This window comes from Chiloscyllium plagiosum, unplaced genomic scaffold (assembly GCF_037043375.1).
Source record: "Chiloscyllium plagiosum isolate Xiang-an unplaced genomic scaffold, Cpla_swu_hap1 HiC_scaffold_4, whole genome shotgun sequence".
Taxonomy (NCBI): Eukaryota; Metazoa; Chordata; class Chondrichthyes; order Orectolobiformes; family Hemiscylliidae; genus Chiloscyllium; species Chiloscyllium plagiosum.
Window position 1 is genome coordinate 57,881,599 of NW_028270142.1, and position 18,287 is coordinate 57,899,885.

The 18,287-nt window shown below is 40.1% G+C and overlaps 1 protein-coding gene across 3 annotated transcripts in view; it reads right to left on the reverse strand.

Moving 5' to 3' along the window:
• Window positions 1–18,287, reverse strand: part of LOC122549488 (arf-GAP with SH3 domain, ANK repeat and PH domain-containing protein 1-like) — a 365,329-nt gene that overhangs the window by 194,837 nt on the left and 152,205 nt on the right. For all 3 annotated transcript variants that reach the window (XM_087986272.1, XM_087986271.1, XM_087986270.1), the window contains 4 exons: window positions 14,016–14,065; window positions 9,021–9,150; window positions 7,459–7,544; window positions 466–541 (listed from right to left, as the gene is read on the reverse strand). In XM_087986272.1, coding sequence (XP_087842398.1) covers window positions 466–541; window positions 7,459–7,544; window positions 9,021–9,150; window positions 14,016–14,065 — 342 coding nt within the window. The remainder of the gene's footprint in view (window positions 1–465; window positions 542–7,458; window positions 7,545–9,020; window positions 9,151–14,015; window positions 14,066–18,287) is intronic.

The following is an 18,287-nucleotide window of genomic DNA, read 5'->3' on the forward strand; positions in this document are numbered from 1 at the left end:
TACTGTTGAGTTTACATAACTATTTCAAACTCAAAAATCATGGACCTTCTGCAATTCAGCAAAACACTGCTTTTATCAAATGGCCCATTAATGCAGAACTCGGACATTTAGCAACTATTCCTATGCAAGTGATTTAGGTTTAGTACCTTAAAATTGTGAATGATTTTTTTTTTTAGAAAAGATCTATTTGAGATTGCATGTCAGTGCTCAAGGATACCAGAAACACCTTAACAAAATCTTCCTAGTCACCTGAAGATATAAATTCTGCCACTGAAGGATAACACAAAATAGTACAAATTATAACAGATGCAAACATATACTTTTGAGAAACTTAACTGATCAAAACTATGAAGTTAACTGCAAGTAGTAAATGGTAGACAATTAAATAATGAATGTGGAAAACTGAATGCAATAATGTAGCTGAAAACTTATTTTGTGATAAACTGAGATATACTAATTACTTACATTGTATAAATCAGCAGCAAGTTTCTCAATGTACTGTTTCAGCTTATCTGCTGTTTTTAAGCCATCCTGAAAAAAACTTCAATTACATTGCAGATTTAGTACTGTTTGGTCAGGTCATAAAATTGTAATCACCACAGGCTTTGTAAGTCTGTTTTCACAAAATTGTAAAACGCAACTTTTGGAATTCTTTCTTCCATAGTCAACAAACCTTGTTGATAGCTGCTTCTTAGTCCACAATTAGAGTTATTCCAAACAAAGTTATGTTGCCATGCTTTGCATCTTAAACTCATCAAGATAGAGTCACAAGCATACCAAATCTTAAAGGGAATAACCACTTATACGACATAAGGAGGTCCTGATTTTAATTCATAAGGTACTGATTGGTAGAGATATTGCGACAGAGAAGGTTTGAGGAACAGGTGAAGCCAGCCACTTCACATGATGGCATTCCTTCAGTTGTTTGCAACAGACTAGAGCCGAAAATGTGTTGCTGGAACAGCGCAGCAGGTCAGGCAGCATCCAGGGAACAGGAGAATCGACGTTTCGGGCATAAGCCCTTCTTCAGGAATGAGGAAAGTGTGTCCAGCAGGCTAAGATAAAAGGGAGGGAGGAGGGACTTGGGGAAGGGGCATTGGAAATGCGATAGATGGAAAGAGGTCAAGGTGAGGGTGATAGGTCAGACTGGGGTGGGGGCGGAGAGGTCAGGAAGAAGATTGCAGGTTAGGAAGGCGATGCTGAGTTCGATGGATTTGACTGAGACAAGGTGGGTGGAGGGGAAATGAGGAAACTGGTGAAATCCGAGTTCATCCCTTGTGGTTGGAGGGTTCCTCGGCGGAAGATGAGGGAGGCGCTCTTCCTCCAACCGTCGTGTTGTTGTGGTCTGGCGATGGAGGAGTCCAAAAACCTGCATATCCTTGGTGGAGTGGGAGGGGAAGTTGAAGTGTTGAGCCACAGGGTTGTTGGGTTGGTTGGTCCGGGTGTCCCAGAGGTGTTCTCTGAAACGCTCCGCAAGTAGGCGGCCTGTCTCCCCAATATAGAGGAGGCCACATCGGGTGCAGAGGATGCAATAGATGGTGTGTGTGGAGGTGCAGGTGAATTTGTGGCGGTTGTGGAAGTTTCCTTTGGGGCCTTGGAGGGAGGTGAGGGGGGAGGTGTGGGCGCAAGTCTTGCACCTCCTGCGGTTGCAGGGGAAGGTGCCGGGAGTGGAGGTTAGGTTGGTGGGGGGTGTGGATCTGACGAGGGAGTCACGGAGGGAGTGGTCTTTACGGAATGCTGATAGGGGAGGGGAGGGAAATATATCCTTGGTGGTGGGGTCCGTTTGGAGGTGGCGGAAATGACGGCGGATGATACGCTGTACATGGAGATTGGTGGGGTGGTAGGTGAGGACCAGTGGGTTCTGTCCTGGTGGCGGTTGGAGGGGTGGGGCTCAAGGACGGAGGAGCGGGAAGTGGAATAGATGCGGTGGAGGGCATCGTCGACCACGTCGGGGGGAAATTGCGGTCCTTGAAGAAGGAGGCCGTCTGGGTTGTACGTTTTTGGAACTGGTCCTCCTGGGAGCAGATGCGGCAGAGACGAAGGAATTGGGAGAATGGAATGGCGTTTTTACAGGGGGCAGGGTGGGAGGAGGTGTAGTCCAGGTAGCTGTGGGAGTCGGTCGGTTTGTAGTAGACTAGAACTGACTAAAATCCACCATCCCATGTTTTCAAAACTCAACAAAATGGATAATATTTGCTAAACAAGCCTTTTTGCGTGAAATATAGGGGAGGCAATGGTCTAGACTCAGGTAATGCTTGAGGAGCCGGGATAAAATCCAGCCGCAACAGATAGTCTAATTCGAACTCTAAAATCTGGGAAAAAAAGAGTTTTACGATGACTCAATTGTTGGAAAATTCCATCTGATTCATGAATATCCTGAGGGAGGCAATCTGCTTTCCTACTGGATCTGGCCTACATGTGACTCCAAGCCCACAACAATGTGGCTGACTCTTAATTGCCCTTGGCTAATGCATGGCCAATTCACCTAACCTGCAGATTATTGGATTATGAGAGTAAACCAGAACACGCGTGGGAAACCCACATAGACACTGGGGGAATGTGCAAACCCCATACAATCACCCGAGACTGGAACTGAACCCAGGTCCCTGGCTCTGAGGCTGTGCTAACCACTGAGCCACCGTGCCACCCTAATAAATGCTGGCTTAGCCAGTGATGCCCTCACCCTGTTAACAAATAAAAAACCCACAAACCTAGGATAATTAGTAAGGCTTGCTTCATATATTCACAAACAAATTCCCCTTGCAAACAAAGAACACATCCACACATTGCTCATTTTCAAACAATAGTTTGGAGAACCACATTCCCCATTCAAACTTGACTGGTTTTAATTTTATCAAACAGTTGGCACTTAACTCTTGCCCAGGTTTTTATCACTTGCCAAACAAGCAGAACAGTTTTCTAATAGAGATACTCGTTGTTGCCTATAAGATTTGGTAACCGCACCCTGATGAGTTGAACATGAAAAGCTTCATTGGCATGTTACTTTTGACAGCAATGCTTAAGTTTGTTGACCTTAAGTAAAATGGTTCCTTTGCATGAAGCGTTGTTTGCAATGTTTTCATGATTATTGGACTAGAAATCAAAACAACTTCAAAAAATTCAAAAGAAAACTTTGTAACATGCAACATTGTCAGACAATCTGTCAGCAGTTTGGATGCATCTCACGTTTTGTCAGCAACTACAATTCAATCTTAAACTACATGAAAGCAGCTCAATCTAAAACAGAAAAATTAATTTCTAACAATACATAACTTCTATGTGCATGAACACAAGCAATTGCGCTATCACAGATTTAACAAACAATTTCCACCTTATATGTACATTTCAAGTGTAATAAGCAACAAAGTTTTAGGGAGCTTGTTTTCATTTTTTTAAAATATACACTACAACACTGACTACACTTCAAAACTGTGAAGAAACCCTGAAGTAAAACTCTAAAGAAATATTTTAAGATTCTAATAGCCCTCTAATGTTGTCTCCATAAAAATCTCCAAATAGTTTGTTTTAATGGAGTGGAGAGAATCTGGAAAAAGCTGAAGACATCCATCATCTCCTGCTGTGAAGGAAACATCTGCTACAAGACCAGGAAACACCAAGACTGGTTTGATGAAAATGACCACATCATCCAGGACAAGAGGAGGAAAGCTCTCCACACCGGGCAAAACTTCACCAGTGAAGCAAAGAGAACTCATTAAACAGCATGGGCTGAGTTACAAAGAAGAATAAGGGAAATCAAGAACCAATGGTGGATTCAGAAAATGAAGGAGCTGCAACTCTGCTGAAACCAAAATTGGTGGTGAAGTGGACAGCAAAAGGAAGGTTAACTCAGAGCACAACCAGACCTTGATCAAATGGGTCAATGGGCTGAGGATTGGCAGAGGAGGTTTAATATAGATAAATGAGATGCTACATTTTGGTCGGACAAATCAGGGCAGGACTTATACACTTAATGGTGAGGTCCTGTTGCCGAAAAAAGACCTTGGTGCGCAGTTCATAGTTTCTTGAAAGTGAAGTCACAGGTGTACAGGATAATGGAGTCGGCATTTGGTATACTTGCCTTTGTTGGTCAGTGTACTGACTTATAGGAATTAGGAGGTCATGGTACAGTTGTACAGGAGATTGGTTGGGCCACTTTTGGAATAATGCATTCAATTCTTGTCTCTTTGCTTAGAAAGATGTTATAAAACTTGAAAGGGTTCAGAAAAGATTTACAAGGATGCTGCCAGGGTTGAAGACTTTGAGCTATAAGCAGAGGCTGAATAGGCTTGGTCGATTTCCCCTGGAAGACTGGAGGCTGAGAAGTGATCTTAGAGGCTTATAAACTCATGAGGGGCATGGATGGGGTGAACAGCCACAGTCTTTTCTTTGGGGTGGGAGAATCCAACACTAGAGGGCATAGGTTTAAAGTGAGGAGAAAGTAGTAAAAGAAAAGGGACCTAAGGGGCAACCTTTTCATACAGAGGGAGGTGCACGTATGGAATAAACTGCCAGAGGAAGTGGAGGAGATTGGTATGATTACAATATGTAAAAGGTATCTGGATTGGTATATGAATAGGAAGGGTTTAAGAGGGATATGGGCCAAATGCTGGCAAATGGGACCAGATTAATTTAGGATACCTGGTTGACATGGGCGAGTTGGACCAAAGGGTCGGTTTGCATGCTGTACATCTCTATAACTATGAAAAACAACTCCTATGCTTTCTTGTGCCACCAAAGGTAATATATAGATCTGCCACTCTTGGTCTCAAGCCAGTGCAGTTTAGAAGCCTTTTGAAAAAGGACAGAAAACAGCAGCCTCCAATAGAGAGAACTCAACTGTGACGCAAGATCAATGAGGACCTGTTTGAGGAAATCTCCCAAATTCCCAAAGATAGCCTTAAAATTCCCATTTAGGTAAAGCCGCCAAGAGACAAATAAGAATGAAAATGCCACAAGATTATTTCGGATTCTAGCTGAGATTGTCAAACTTGAAGCAGAGCTCTTCTGAAATCTCCATGAATGGTTCTTCAAAATCTGGGACAAAGAAGAAATCCCTGCCAATCTCAGGAATTCTTCCAGCCCTTCAAATTCCAGTCCATCCCTCTTAAGATCAAGCCAAACATGGAAAATCACTGACAGTTTTAAGATTTGCAGCTCAGGTTGTACGTTTGCTCGCTGAGCTGGAAGATTACAAATCTTCCAGCTCAGCGAGCAAACGTACCACCAGAGCTACAAATCTTCTCAAAAATCGCAAACACCTATGGGTGCAATACACTCGAACTAGCCCAAAGATGGGAAATCAATGCCATCTGACTGAGCACCACCCATGAACAACTGTAACAAATCTTCCAGCTCAGCAAGCAAATGTACAACATGGAACACAACTCTTAGGTTGGATATTACCTCTAATCTAAGGCTGACATCAATGTAGAGATTGAACATGACATCCAACCTAGGAGCGCCACCTTCAGACCCCAAGAATGAGTATCTTCAACAACTGTGACATGTGCGCTGATACAAAGTCTGACAATACTGTCACTTTGAGAAAGTTTTGTCCTTTTTTTGCAGATAGGTTGTAAAGGTAGAGGTACTGAAATGTCTAGTTTAACAATGGAAGGGAAGTGGTCAGTTCTCCCAAATCAGGTTTTTTCTAGTTTGTTTTAGCTGTAGCAGTCACAAAATGTTAGTGTTATGGGGAGTTTCAAGCTTCAGTAAGGAACTCCTCTGACAGTCTTCCAAAATCTCTTTGGATGTTGCTCCCTCCTGCCTGTAAGAATGTGTTTGAACTACCATTTGCCAAAGGGTGTTTTGAGAGATGTTGCTGTATTGGAACTGTTAATTAGCAATAGTTACTGAATCGGGTCGGTTATATTTTCCAATAGTTAAGTTATTCTAAATTCAGTTTTGTTTGTTAGTGTTTCAACTGTAATGTTTAAATAAATTCTGTTTTGCTTAAAGCAGAGTGGTTTGACCAGCTGGAATATCCACTTAACATCTGCCTTTAAAATAAAACATTAGGGTCTAGGCTACCTTCTTAAAATATTGGGGTCTAGCCTGGTCCATAACACAAGATTCTTGTATACAAGGCAAATATCTTCGCAACTCTTTTATATGGCTCCGAAACTTTGATTCCATATCTGTGTTACCTCAAGACTGTCAAGTAGTATTATTTGAGATAGATTCTCCGTATCAGCTGGGGGGACAGGCATACTGACATCAGCAGCATTGGAGTAATGATCATTCAGAACCAATTCCACCGGGCTGGCCACTTACTTAGGATGTCCGAGTTCTGACTACCAAAGCAATCTTTGCCCCGTTCAAGGAAGGCACTCAAGTGAGAGGAGGATGAAGGATGCTTTTCAAAAAGATTCCCTGAAGTTTTTCCACAAGAAACGCAATATAAAATGTCAAAGCATGGAGATCCTCAAATCAGAAGAAACCAACATACAGGAAACTCCTGTATGAAGGAACATAATTCTTAAAGAAAACCTGTCAGCAACAGGAAGTACAAAGAAGGAACTGGAGAAAAGAATGCCAAAGATCGCAAGACCAAGGATCAGTTCCACCTCCCAGAAACATCTGCCAAATTTCTAGCCACAGATGCAGTCCCATGCTCAGGATCGTCAGTTACACAAGGACCAACAGAAGGTGAACAATCATACTCATTAGCAGGTGGGTGATTGCCAACAAGTCTTTTAAGTTCTTTTCAAACTCTTGCAGTATTTTCTATTACTTACTTTATGACAGTGTTTTTTTAAAATGACTTACATTTAATTAAGGATTTTAAACAAAACCTTTTGCACATCACAAAAAATTATTGTAAGCTGCTCTGACATTTCCTACATCTTTGCTTCAATAATCCCAGTTCTACATTTTATCTCGTTACACTGGAATTGTCAAAGTCTTCTATTTTTTACTATATTTCATCCCTGTAAAAATCATGGAACTCTTCACCTCATTCAGCTATTTCTTCTTAGTAGAAGTTTCAGTTTTGTGTAAAAAAAAAAATCAAAAGCCCAACAACTGCTTTCAGATTTCTTACTTTTGCATTCACTCTTCTCACCAGCATCACTTCAAAGTTTAAAATAAGTTTAATTTTTGTACCCAATAACAACCTGTTCTAGCACGGAGTTTTTAATTTTTAAAAACTGAGATTTCACTACTTGTTTTCTCTACTACTTGGGATTTCTGGAAGCAAAAAGATTTGCTTTTATATAGCACCATTCTCAACTTGCACACTTTCCAAAGAGCTTTGCTGACAGAAAATGAAATATTTTTGAAGTGAAATTACAACTGTAACGTAGGATTTTAGATGTAAGCAAATGGCTTGTCATTTACACAAAATACTAGCATTGGATTGTTTTTTTTAAGCAGTAGGCTGATTATACATGGGTATCATTACTGATCCATAAAGACTGCAAGACCAAAATAAAGTGAATTTTATTTTAAAAAACTTACTTGCATTGTGCATGGTAATATTTGATGAGATTTTGGAGCAAATCCACACCCTTTTTTGTCTTGATTTCATTCACTTTAATGAGATACTACACAAGGGAAAAGAAACAAGGTACATTTTTAATTCTGAGAAGTCAGTCTCCTCAGCACTCCAGTGCTAACAATTATCCAGGTACCCAAAAAAATCTGCAGGTACTGTAAATCAAACAAAACCAGAAATCCTGGAAATGCTCAGCAGGTCAGGCAGCATTTGCAGAGAGATATCAAAGTTAATGTTTTGCATTGAGTGAACCTCCCTCAGAACTAGGTTGCAGGATAAGCGACTCAAGGACAGCATTTCACCTTCAATTAGTAAAACAATAGTATTTACTTCAAAACACATGAATATATCAAGCACCGAAGAGAAGGAATTTCAGAAATAAGCTGATTCAACATTTAAACAGAAATGTCAAAGCGATGTAGCATTAAGTACAAATGAGTTGCAGCAAAATGAGGTGTTATGGGTTTCTAACAATTAACCAAACTAGCTTCTATAAGGATCTATTTTTCACCATTTGCAAAGGTGAACTATAAAACGAAAGTATAACCAGATTTTCCCACTTGGGAATGATTCAGAGAGAGTTTTAAGTCTTCTGTACCTAACAAGTGTCCAGACATTTGTGTTGGAGCCTCAGATAATGGACAAAACTACTGTCCAGATTTCTAATATAGTGATACACAACTGGTAAGCATTCTCCTGCAGGTATGCCCTTTCCTGAATTTTATGCTGCTCTCATGTTTCAGGGATGCAAGCACACCGTTCTCTTAATGCCAGTGATTTGAATTTCTTGCCTTTTTGTATTCACTATCTTAAACATGCTACTTCTCTTAATCTTGCTGCAACCATTCTTTTCTCTGCTTCTCTTTTTCCTCCCTTATATCGCATTTCCTCTCTTTTCTTTGGTGGTACCCAACAAGAGATAATCAGGGAGTGATCTGGACCAAAAGACAGATTGCCTCCCAGGGAGAAAATGAGGAAGGACGTTTAGCCAGGTACAGGAGGTGGAACAAATACACCTGTGAATACAGGCTGGATTAAATAGTAACACTGATCAAAAATAGTCTTTGCAGATCTGGCACAAATCGAGGCTTAAGGTCACCCATTGCAGAATGAAAAGTAAACCAATAAGGTGGGTGAGATCAGCTTGTTGTTCAAAGTTCAAAGTATTATATACAATTAACTAAGTTGGCCAGGGGTTCTGAGGTACCCACCTACTGAATAAAAGTTTTGAAATTACCAAGCAAGGAAAAATCACTACAAAAATCAGGTCAAACATAAAACCAGTAAGTGTGGAAAACCCATCTATAGCATTACCCTAACATCTCAGAGATCTGAAAATGCATCAACTTATACAAAAAGGCCTTTCTCAATCTAAAGATATTGGAAAAATGCTTTTGCATTATAAAACACTAATATGAAAACTTGACAAAGCAATGTACAGGGAAAAGGTTGATGTCGGCTACAAACCCAAATCATATAAAAACTTTTCACACAAAGATCAATTTATATACGTAGACAGTCTAACCTCACACATCTGGAGCTGAAAGACCCGTCGCTCCTTTTCCATTTCTTCTGCTATTTCAGCTCCTGTAATTTCAGTTCGAATCATCCCATGCTGCTTTGCATGTTCCCGTTTCTCTTTTTCAATTTTAGTACTGTAATAGAGGTCACATTTTTTGCAGCAAGTTGCAATATAAAAGAAAGCCTCCAATAAGCCCCTCACCAATCATTTCAGCTTCATTATGTGAAGGTTATGTGCACTGAAGTCAAGTCTGGATTAGTCTTGTTAAACAAAATCTCAAGTAAAAATGAAGAACATTGGATCTTCTGAGACACTCTCGAAGAACCATCAACCACTTTAATTTTACATGTCTCTATGGAATTTAGTATGTGAATTCTGCTGAAAACTCCAAGTATTTCAGTAACCGTTACTCTTGTAGACAATGCTGTAATCTGTATTTATAAATGTTATATTCACATATGCATGATTTTCTGTAAAATCTCCAAAGTGCACTAAGCAGAGATAAAGAGAGACAAGACGACCCACTTTTTAAATTTCTTATTCGAACAATTCATTTTTTAAAAATTGCTTATTGAAAGCAAACTAGGTCTCTTGGAAGAAAGAGGGGTTCAGCAAGGAGAAAACAAAGAAATAACCTAATTAACCACAAAGGGTTAGGCCTCTTGACGTCATAAAATAAATAAAAGGCTAATTAAAACTGCAAATCAGTTGATGTAAATCAAACAGAAACAGAAATTGCTAGAAAAACACAGTAGATCTTGCAACATCTGTGAAAGGAAATCAAAGTTAACATTTCGGGTCTGGTGACCCTTCCTCAGAATTGAAGGCAGTCAGCAATGGTGCAGAGGAGTACAATTGAGTCGTTAACATAAAAAACGAAGAGGTTTGTGTAGAAATGCTAGTCAGAGAATGGGAAGGAAGCAAAAATAACAAGAAGGAATAAGGTTCATAATGTGAGTGGGAAGATGCATAGAGTTTGAAGGCTGAGATTAGAAGAAAATGGCTTTCAGCTACATTTCAGCATAATTTCCATCCAAATATACAAACTAGAAACATCGTTGACTCCATCCCTGATGACATGCCAAAACACACCAGCCTTCCTTTAAAAAGGAGGGACAAATGACAGTTTCAGGCACAGAAGCAGAAAAAGACAAAAGAATCAGCAATACAAATATATCAAAGACTATACAGAACAGCTGCCTTACAATCTGCATTGCATTGGAAATCAACTTAATATACTGCCTTTAATATGGCAGGCTCTTCCGTAAGGTTCAACAGGAACACTATCAGACAAAGTGTGGCACCAAGTTATTTAGACAGTTGACCAAATGTTCGATCAAAGGTGTAGATTGGAAGGGTTATCTTAAAAAGGAAGACAGTAAAGGGTAAGGGGAAAAAATTTCCAGAGCTCAGTACCAAGCCAACTAGAAACAAGGTTGGCAATGGTGTCGTGAAGAAAACGGGATGCCCCAAAGACCAGAATTGCAAAAGGGCAGAGATCACAGGGATGGAGAAGGGTGCATAGAAACATAAAAGATAGGAGCAGGAGGCAGCCATTTAGCCTTTTGAGCCTGCTCCATCATCCAACAGAGTCATAGCTGATCATCCAATGCAAAGTCTAACCCTGCTTTCTCCCCACAACCTTTGACCCCATTCACCCCAAGTGCTATATCTATCCTCCTCGTGAAGAGGTTCAATATTTTGGCATCAACTACTTCCTGTGGTAATGAATTACACAGGTTTACCGCTCTTTGGGTGGTGAAGAAATGTCTCATCTCCATCCGAAACAGTCCACCTCGAATGCTCACACTGTGACTCCAATTCTGTACGCACCCACCATCGGGAGCATTATCCCTGCATCTATCCTGAATAAATCTTGTTAGAATTTTACAAGTCTCGCTGAGATCTCCTCCTCACTCATCTAAACTCCAGCATAAACAGTGCTAACCTAATCAGTCAATCTTTCCACACTTATCAGTCCAGTCATCCTCAGCATCAGCCTGATAAACCTTTGCTGCACTGAAGAGCAAAAGCATCCTTCCCCCCAAAAACAAGATCAAAACTGCACACAATAATCTCGGTGTGGCCTCACCAAGGCCCTGTATAACTGCAACACAGCCCTGCTCCTGTACTTGAAACCACTCGGAACAAAGGTCAGCATACCATTTCCCTTCTTTACTGCCTGCTGCACCTGCATGCCTACTTTCAGCGACTAGAGCACAAGGAGACCCAGATCCCACTGAACACTCCCCTCTCCCAGTTTACAGCCATTCAGGCATCAATCTTCCTTTGCATTTTTGCTTTCAAAGTGAATAACCTTGCATTTATCCAAATACTACTGCATCTACCATTGATTTGTTCACTCACCCAACCTATTGAGATCATGCTAAAGGATCTCTGCATCCTCATCACGTTCACCCTCCTACCCAACTGGGTATCATCTGCAAACTTTGAGATGCTACATTTTGTTCCCTCATCCAAATTATTAATATATATTGTGAATAGTTGGGGCCCTGGCACCGATGCCTATGGCATTCCAGTAGTTACTGCCTGGCAAGTTGAAAAGGACCCATTAACTGTTTACTTTCTGCCAACCAGTTTTCTATCCATCTCAATACACTTCCCCCAATCCCATGCACTTTAATCTTGCGCAATCATTTTATGCGGGATTTTGTCAAATGCATTCTGAATATCCAAATATACTACATCAACTGGCACCCCCTTGTCTACTAGTTATATCTTCATTGAATTCCAACAGATTTGTCAAGCATAATTTCCCCTTCATAAATCCATGCCGACTATGCTACTGCAGTTTTATCTCAGGTTGGAGGAATTACTGTAGTCTTACTATTCCATGGATAACAGAAAATAACTTCTTACAGTTACCAGGGTGGCCAATTATGTACAGTTTTTAAACAAAACTGATCAACCATGTCTCTTAATAAACAACTATTGCTGTTAAAACAAAACATTCAATAAAAATACAAGAATAATTAACCTACTCGTTAATACCCAAATGCTTAGCTCTATAAATCATTCCAAAACACACAGATATACACAACAGAGGAAAAAATATTTCTCTCTAGAGATTGACATTCTGGAAAACAAATTTGCCCAATGGTTTATTCATAAATTGTTGAATCGCAGAACCACTACACAGTGTGTAAACAAGCCATTTGGCCCAATGAGTCCACATTGACTCTCCGAACAGCATGCCACACATGATTACAGTGGGGTGAGTCTGTAACTCTACATTTGCCATGGCTAATTCACCTAACCTTCACATCCCTGGACACTGGGCAACTTAGCATGACCAATCCATCTAACTTGCACATTTTTGGACTATGGGAAGAAACCAAAGCATCCAGAGAAAACCACAAGATATTTGCCTGATGCTAGAATTGAACTGAGGTCCTTAACACTGTGTGAGGCAGCAGTGGAAAAGGCTAAAGAGTACGATTTTATAAAGTCTGTTACTCTTATGATGTTGCACATGCAGTTATCACTGAAGCCTTGAAGGTACAGCTTGCTCAGAGAATATAATTGAGATTTTCTTTTAATCACAAACAAACACATAGGGATCACTCTTGACTGATTTTCAGATATGGGAGATATCAGATAAGTAGCTTGTATGCAAGGAAAGGACAACTACAAGGTCTGAGCAATGATGGCAAGCATGCCAAATGTATTTTCCACCTTGTCTATGTATGACACAAACAGGTGACATGAACAATCAGGGACCTAGCACTGATCTCTGGTATGCCACTGGATGCCAGCCTCCAGTCACACAAACTGGATATCTGGTCAACATGGACAAGTTGGACCGAAGACTAAATTACAAAATGCAGATAGTTGACTTATTCTCACTCCATGGTAGTTAATTTACTGTCAACCAATTACATTGAGCACAAATCACTGAATGCATGATTAAAGCAGGCATTTAAACATTGAAGTATGACTAATTGCAATAAGGTTGACTGCTTTTAAATAGGCCATCTTGAAATCATTGTGACATGCCTTACACTAATAAGCTGTATTCACTATGCTGGCCACCAAACTGTCTTATCCATTTTCATGCATCATAGACATGCATAAAATCTCTGTAGGGAACTTGGCATTCAGCATTTTGTTTGAAAATTACATAGACTCTTATTTCAATCTGTTGACAATGCAGCATAGTACCACTGTGCATCTTGTCTTCTCATGTCCTGTTGTATTCGTTAGAACGGTTTTTAAACATTTCCATTTCATAGTTTGGCTGCATGTCAAAATTCATGGATTTTATCCATGTTGCTGATTTAATAGATATTCATGTTTATGTTGCTGTCTGATAAAGAATTGCTGGAAATAGATAATTCTGGCAGAGGTCTTTTGGTAGGCTGTAAAATCTTGGTCTTCTGTCACAACACTAGATTATTTCATCCCATAAAACTGCTATGCTAAATAGAATTTGATCTAATATCGGTGTTGCTCTCAGTTTTGGTTTGACTGCCGAAGTGCAATACATGCTTTTGCATTTCAGCCTTTGAGAGATATTGAGGAGGGTTGGGTGCAAGGTAGTGTGTTTGAGGAACCAACAAGCAATAGGAGATGGCAGGTTTAACAAGTGATGGCCAATATGGACTGCAATCAAGCCCCGGTGAGATGGTAATCCACCCAGTAAGAGCCAGGGTGGGATGTGATTTATACATTGAGCATGGGAAATGATAAGCTTTCCGAGGTGGGCACTTTCAAGGCAACATACCTCAATTTAACTTCCACTGCGTCTACAACTCTGATGACTTTAAGGATATCCTGGAAGTCACATTCTTTAGTTTGAACAAGACTTCTAAGGAATGGCATATTGAATTTTGCAAGTACCAAGCTTTTGCCTCATTTTTACTAAGTGAGGCAGTCAACTGATATCAGCATAATAAACTTAATATAGTTTGAGAGAATCCAACAAAAAAAAAAGCTGAACTCTCATCATGCTTCCTGCCAAACAATAACTGTACTTACAATTTTGTTTCATAATCCTTCCATGCTTTGTCAAAAGGTTTCTTCAGGTCCTGTTTAATACAAATAATATCGAATGATAAATAATTTACCAAATAGGCAGTTTTCAAAAAAAAAAAGTCATTTCTGCAGTACACATGAATAAGGATTAGACAGACCATTTGGGTCATTAGTTCATCCTCCTAAAGAAACAACTGATTTCGGTCTCTAAAATGATATAAGTATTTGCCTCTTGGATCTTAGCCAGATACCTTATCTGAGCATTCATCACAAATTTCCTGATGGAGCTATACTCTCCTTTGCATAGTCCTTTGCACTAAGCATGAATATGCATTGTAGCCCAAGTCATAATGTTTTGCAGTTGCTCAGGAAAGAAAGTCAAAAATTAAGTGCCTGATCAAGCAAGATCCTCTCCTGAAGTTCTGTTGCATACTAGCTTGGTTTTCTGATAAATATCAATACCTTTACTGTTGACCTAATTTGTTCAAGTAAAGCTAATGGAAAGGATCTGTCAATGACCTTTGCACGTATGGGTCCTAAAATGGTTGCATAATGTCACCTAACTCACAACTTCATGATAAATGTCACCAGTATTCAAATCTTTTAAAACATTTAAAAATATTATGAACTTAATGCTTATTTGAAGGAATTCTTTGAAGTTTTGCAGGACAATTTTATTGCTATTAAATAAGGCAGAGTTTAGATTGGATCCAATGTGGTCATTCTACAAAAGGCAACTCCACAAACAGCTCTAAGGAGCTGGACTTACTGGCACATTTCATTCTTTTTTACACACACCACTTGACGCTTTCTCCTGGTTATCTGATCATAGGCTAACCCGTAAGTTGAATGCTCTCAATTTTCCAAGTGGTCAATGGAAAAGGGAACCTAACCAACATCTCGGGGAAGCGTCAGCCTGAACATAAACAAGTGGAAACAATTGGTCTGTCTTGGACACTTTCACATAGGAAAATAGTTTCTTTTACACCTGTTAGCTCCGATTACTTGTAAAGCAGCTCCAGTAAACAATTTATTAAAACTTTAGCTATTCTCGCTGTCCACATTCTCCTCCATTCAAAGCAGTCATTTTCAGATTTGGTCCATTGTCAAAAATAAAAGTATGTCATCTTTACACAAGAAACTGCACTCAAGTCCATTTTATTTTCAATGGAAATGAAGGCACAGAAAATTACACGTTGTGCAGCCTGCTTCAACAAGGTGTTTGACTATCCACAGGATTACATAATTACTCATCAGATGCATTTCCTGGTGAAAACTTCAAAGATGTTACTGTTAGCTTTTCTTACAAAAAAAAGAAAAAAATGCTCATCTTTATTTTGGTGTTCAAGCACTTCACTAATAGCTCCCTTGCTAATCTTGTACTGCAAAAACTTATTTTTACTCTCAGCATCCTACATTATACATATTTATTCTTTGTTCCCTGCTCGTCCGAATGCCCCGGTGACATACTTTTACATTAACCTCATTACGGTTCTCCCTCCACTAATATAAAGAAAGTACTAAAATAATCAAGGGAAAAAATGGAAGGAACTTGGTGTATTTAATATGGATAGATAGTAATGGGGCATGCTGGACCAGATGGTTTTCACCCCAGAGTTATTAAACATGTAGTCATAATTTTCCAAATTTCTCCAAATTCAGCAACGATGCCTATGGTTTTTACACAAAATAAACCTCAACTCAATTTGAATTGAACGAGGGAGGAAGCTAAGAGTTGACTACAAACCAATTTCTCTGTCTGTTTCTCACTCAGTACAGGCACTGCTTCCAAAGTTGTCATTTAATTTTACTCAAGGTGTTGAATCTTATGAATTGCTGTTTTTCAAATGCACAGAACACTTAAGTAGGAATTTCCAGGCAAGTGGAACAGGTGTCACACACCTGATTTGTGCCTATGGGTGTAGAAGATTGTGGGCACCTTACTAGAATCGGTCATCAGGGATAGTGCAACACAATTAAGCAAATATCAGTTGATCAGGAGAATCAGCATGGATTCGTAACAAGTCGGTTACGTTCATGGAACTGTGCTGACATTGAAGTCAATGCAATGACGAATATGAAAGTGCATACAACTTTTGTCAATGCAAATTTTGAGAAAAAGTTTAAAATCAGGTTCCACATAAGTGATTACAAATGAAGGTACATGAAAGTGGAGGTAATTTTGTGACATGGTTAGTAATTGGTTTGGATGCAGGAGGAGAAAGTGAGGACTGCAGATGCTGGAGATCAGAGCTGAAACTGTGTTGCTGGAAAAGCGCAGGTCAGGCAGCATCCAAGGAACAGGAGAATCGACGTTTCGGGCATAAGCCCTTCTTCAGGAATGAGGAAAGTGTGCCCAGCAAGCTAAGATAAAAGGTAGGGAGGAGGGACTTGGGGGAGGGGCGTTGGAAATGCAATAGGTGGAAGGAGGTCAAGGTGAGGGTGATAGGCCGGAGTGGGGTGGGGGCGGAGAGGTCAGGAAGAAGATTGCATGTTAGGAAGGCCAACTCTACAGATTTCCAAATTTGTCCCTCCAAGATAGGGTGGCATGGTGGCTTAGTGGTTAGCAATGCTGCTTCACTGCATCAGGGACCTCTGTTCGATTCCAACCTTGACTGTTTGTGGGGTTTATACGTTCTCCCCATGCCGGTATAGGTTTCCTCCGGGTGCTCTAGACTCCTCTTGGTGTCCAAAGATGTGCAAATTAGGTAGATTGGCTTTCCATTGTACCCAGAGATGCATAGGATGGGGGCTGGGTAGCCATTGTGGCTGTGGGGTGGCTAGATCTGGGTGAGATACTCAGATGGTCAGTGTGGCCGTGACAGGCCTGATGGTTCTTTCTGCACCTTAGGGATTCTATGAAGTACAGATGACAATAATAAAACCAACATTTATTGCCCAATGGTAGTGCCTCTTGACAAGAGAACAGTTAGCCTCCATGAATCACTAAACCATCAGGTGGTGTTTTATAAATTCTCAAGGATCGGGTTCGCAGGAGAGTAGTCTGACACAGACCAGGAGAAAAGAACTGAGAGACGAGTTTGCTAGAATATAAGTATTTTATTCCCCGCAGTGTCGCCTCAACCAGGTCTCGTACTTACAACGGGTCTGGTTTATACTCACTCTACATGTTACCGGAACTGGGAGCCGTCAGTTCTCGTAGAGCGGTTGCCAACAACCCACGCTCGGCGGTTAAACGTAACCTGGAGCAGACTCTACCGAACTGGGGACTTTCCCAGCTTATATACTCTTTCGAGATCTAAACATTCATGCGAACAACAGGGCAAGTCTCTTTACGAGTTTCAGCTGGAACCAATTAAGCTTGCAACATCCTGTTTGACAGTGTCTGTTCCTTATCAAGGCTGGTAGCATAAACACCATAAGCAACACATTCCATTCCGGCAACATATTCATGCGAACAACAGGGCAAGACTAAGCAACACCTTCCATTCCGGTAACATATTCATGCGAACAACAGGGCAAGACTAAGCAACACATTCCATTCCGGTTACATACAGATAATAAGATCCACACATGTATTGGGACATAATTTTAACCCTTTCACCACAGGTGGAGGGCTAGTTAGGGTAGGAATTTCCAGGAACTTCATTCAACAACTAAATGAAAATATATTTCCAAACCAGGATGATGTCTGACATATTGGAGGTTCCCACAAATATTTTTCGTAGTTTTTTTTAAAAAGGAGATAGATGCATAGATTAAGGAGGTTGTGTTGATAATCGTTGTGGAATTGCTGCAGAGCACCACAAAAGGTAGCACATAAAAGTCACAGCACAATCACAACTCTTATTTTGAGGTGGTCCACTATACTTGTTATTTGAAGCAGTAGGAGAATGAAAGATAATTTCTAGGAACTTAAAGTAAACCTTTATGGGCCGACTTAGCATCAGTGCATTTGGGATCCAACTACAGATATCGTGTTTACGCATTTGCCATGATTAGTAGTAAATAGGGGATCAGTAACTAAAGAAAACTTTCAAATGTTTACACAAGTTGAGTAGCTTCACAATACAGACTTTACAAGATACATATGGTCATCCTGGTCTGCTCACTTCAAACCTTTTAAACTAAGCAGGGTCTTTGCATTCATTGACCAATAATCTTACCAAAGATTTTTTTCCTGTTATACATATAGCACCACACTGACTAAAAATTAGCTTTTTCCCTTGGTGAAAAACTCGGTGATGACATCATCTTCAAAGGTACAATGTTATTTGGCACGGAGGTATCTGATTCCCTATGCAAATATCAACT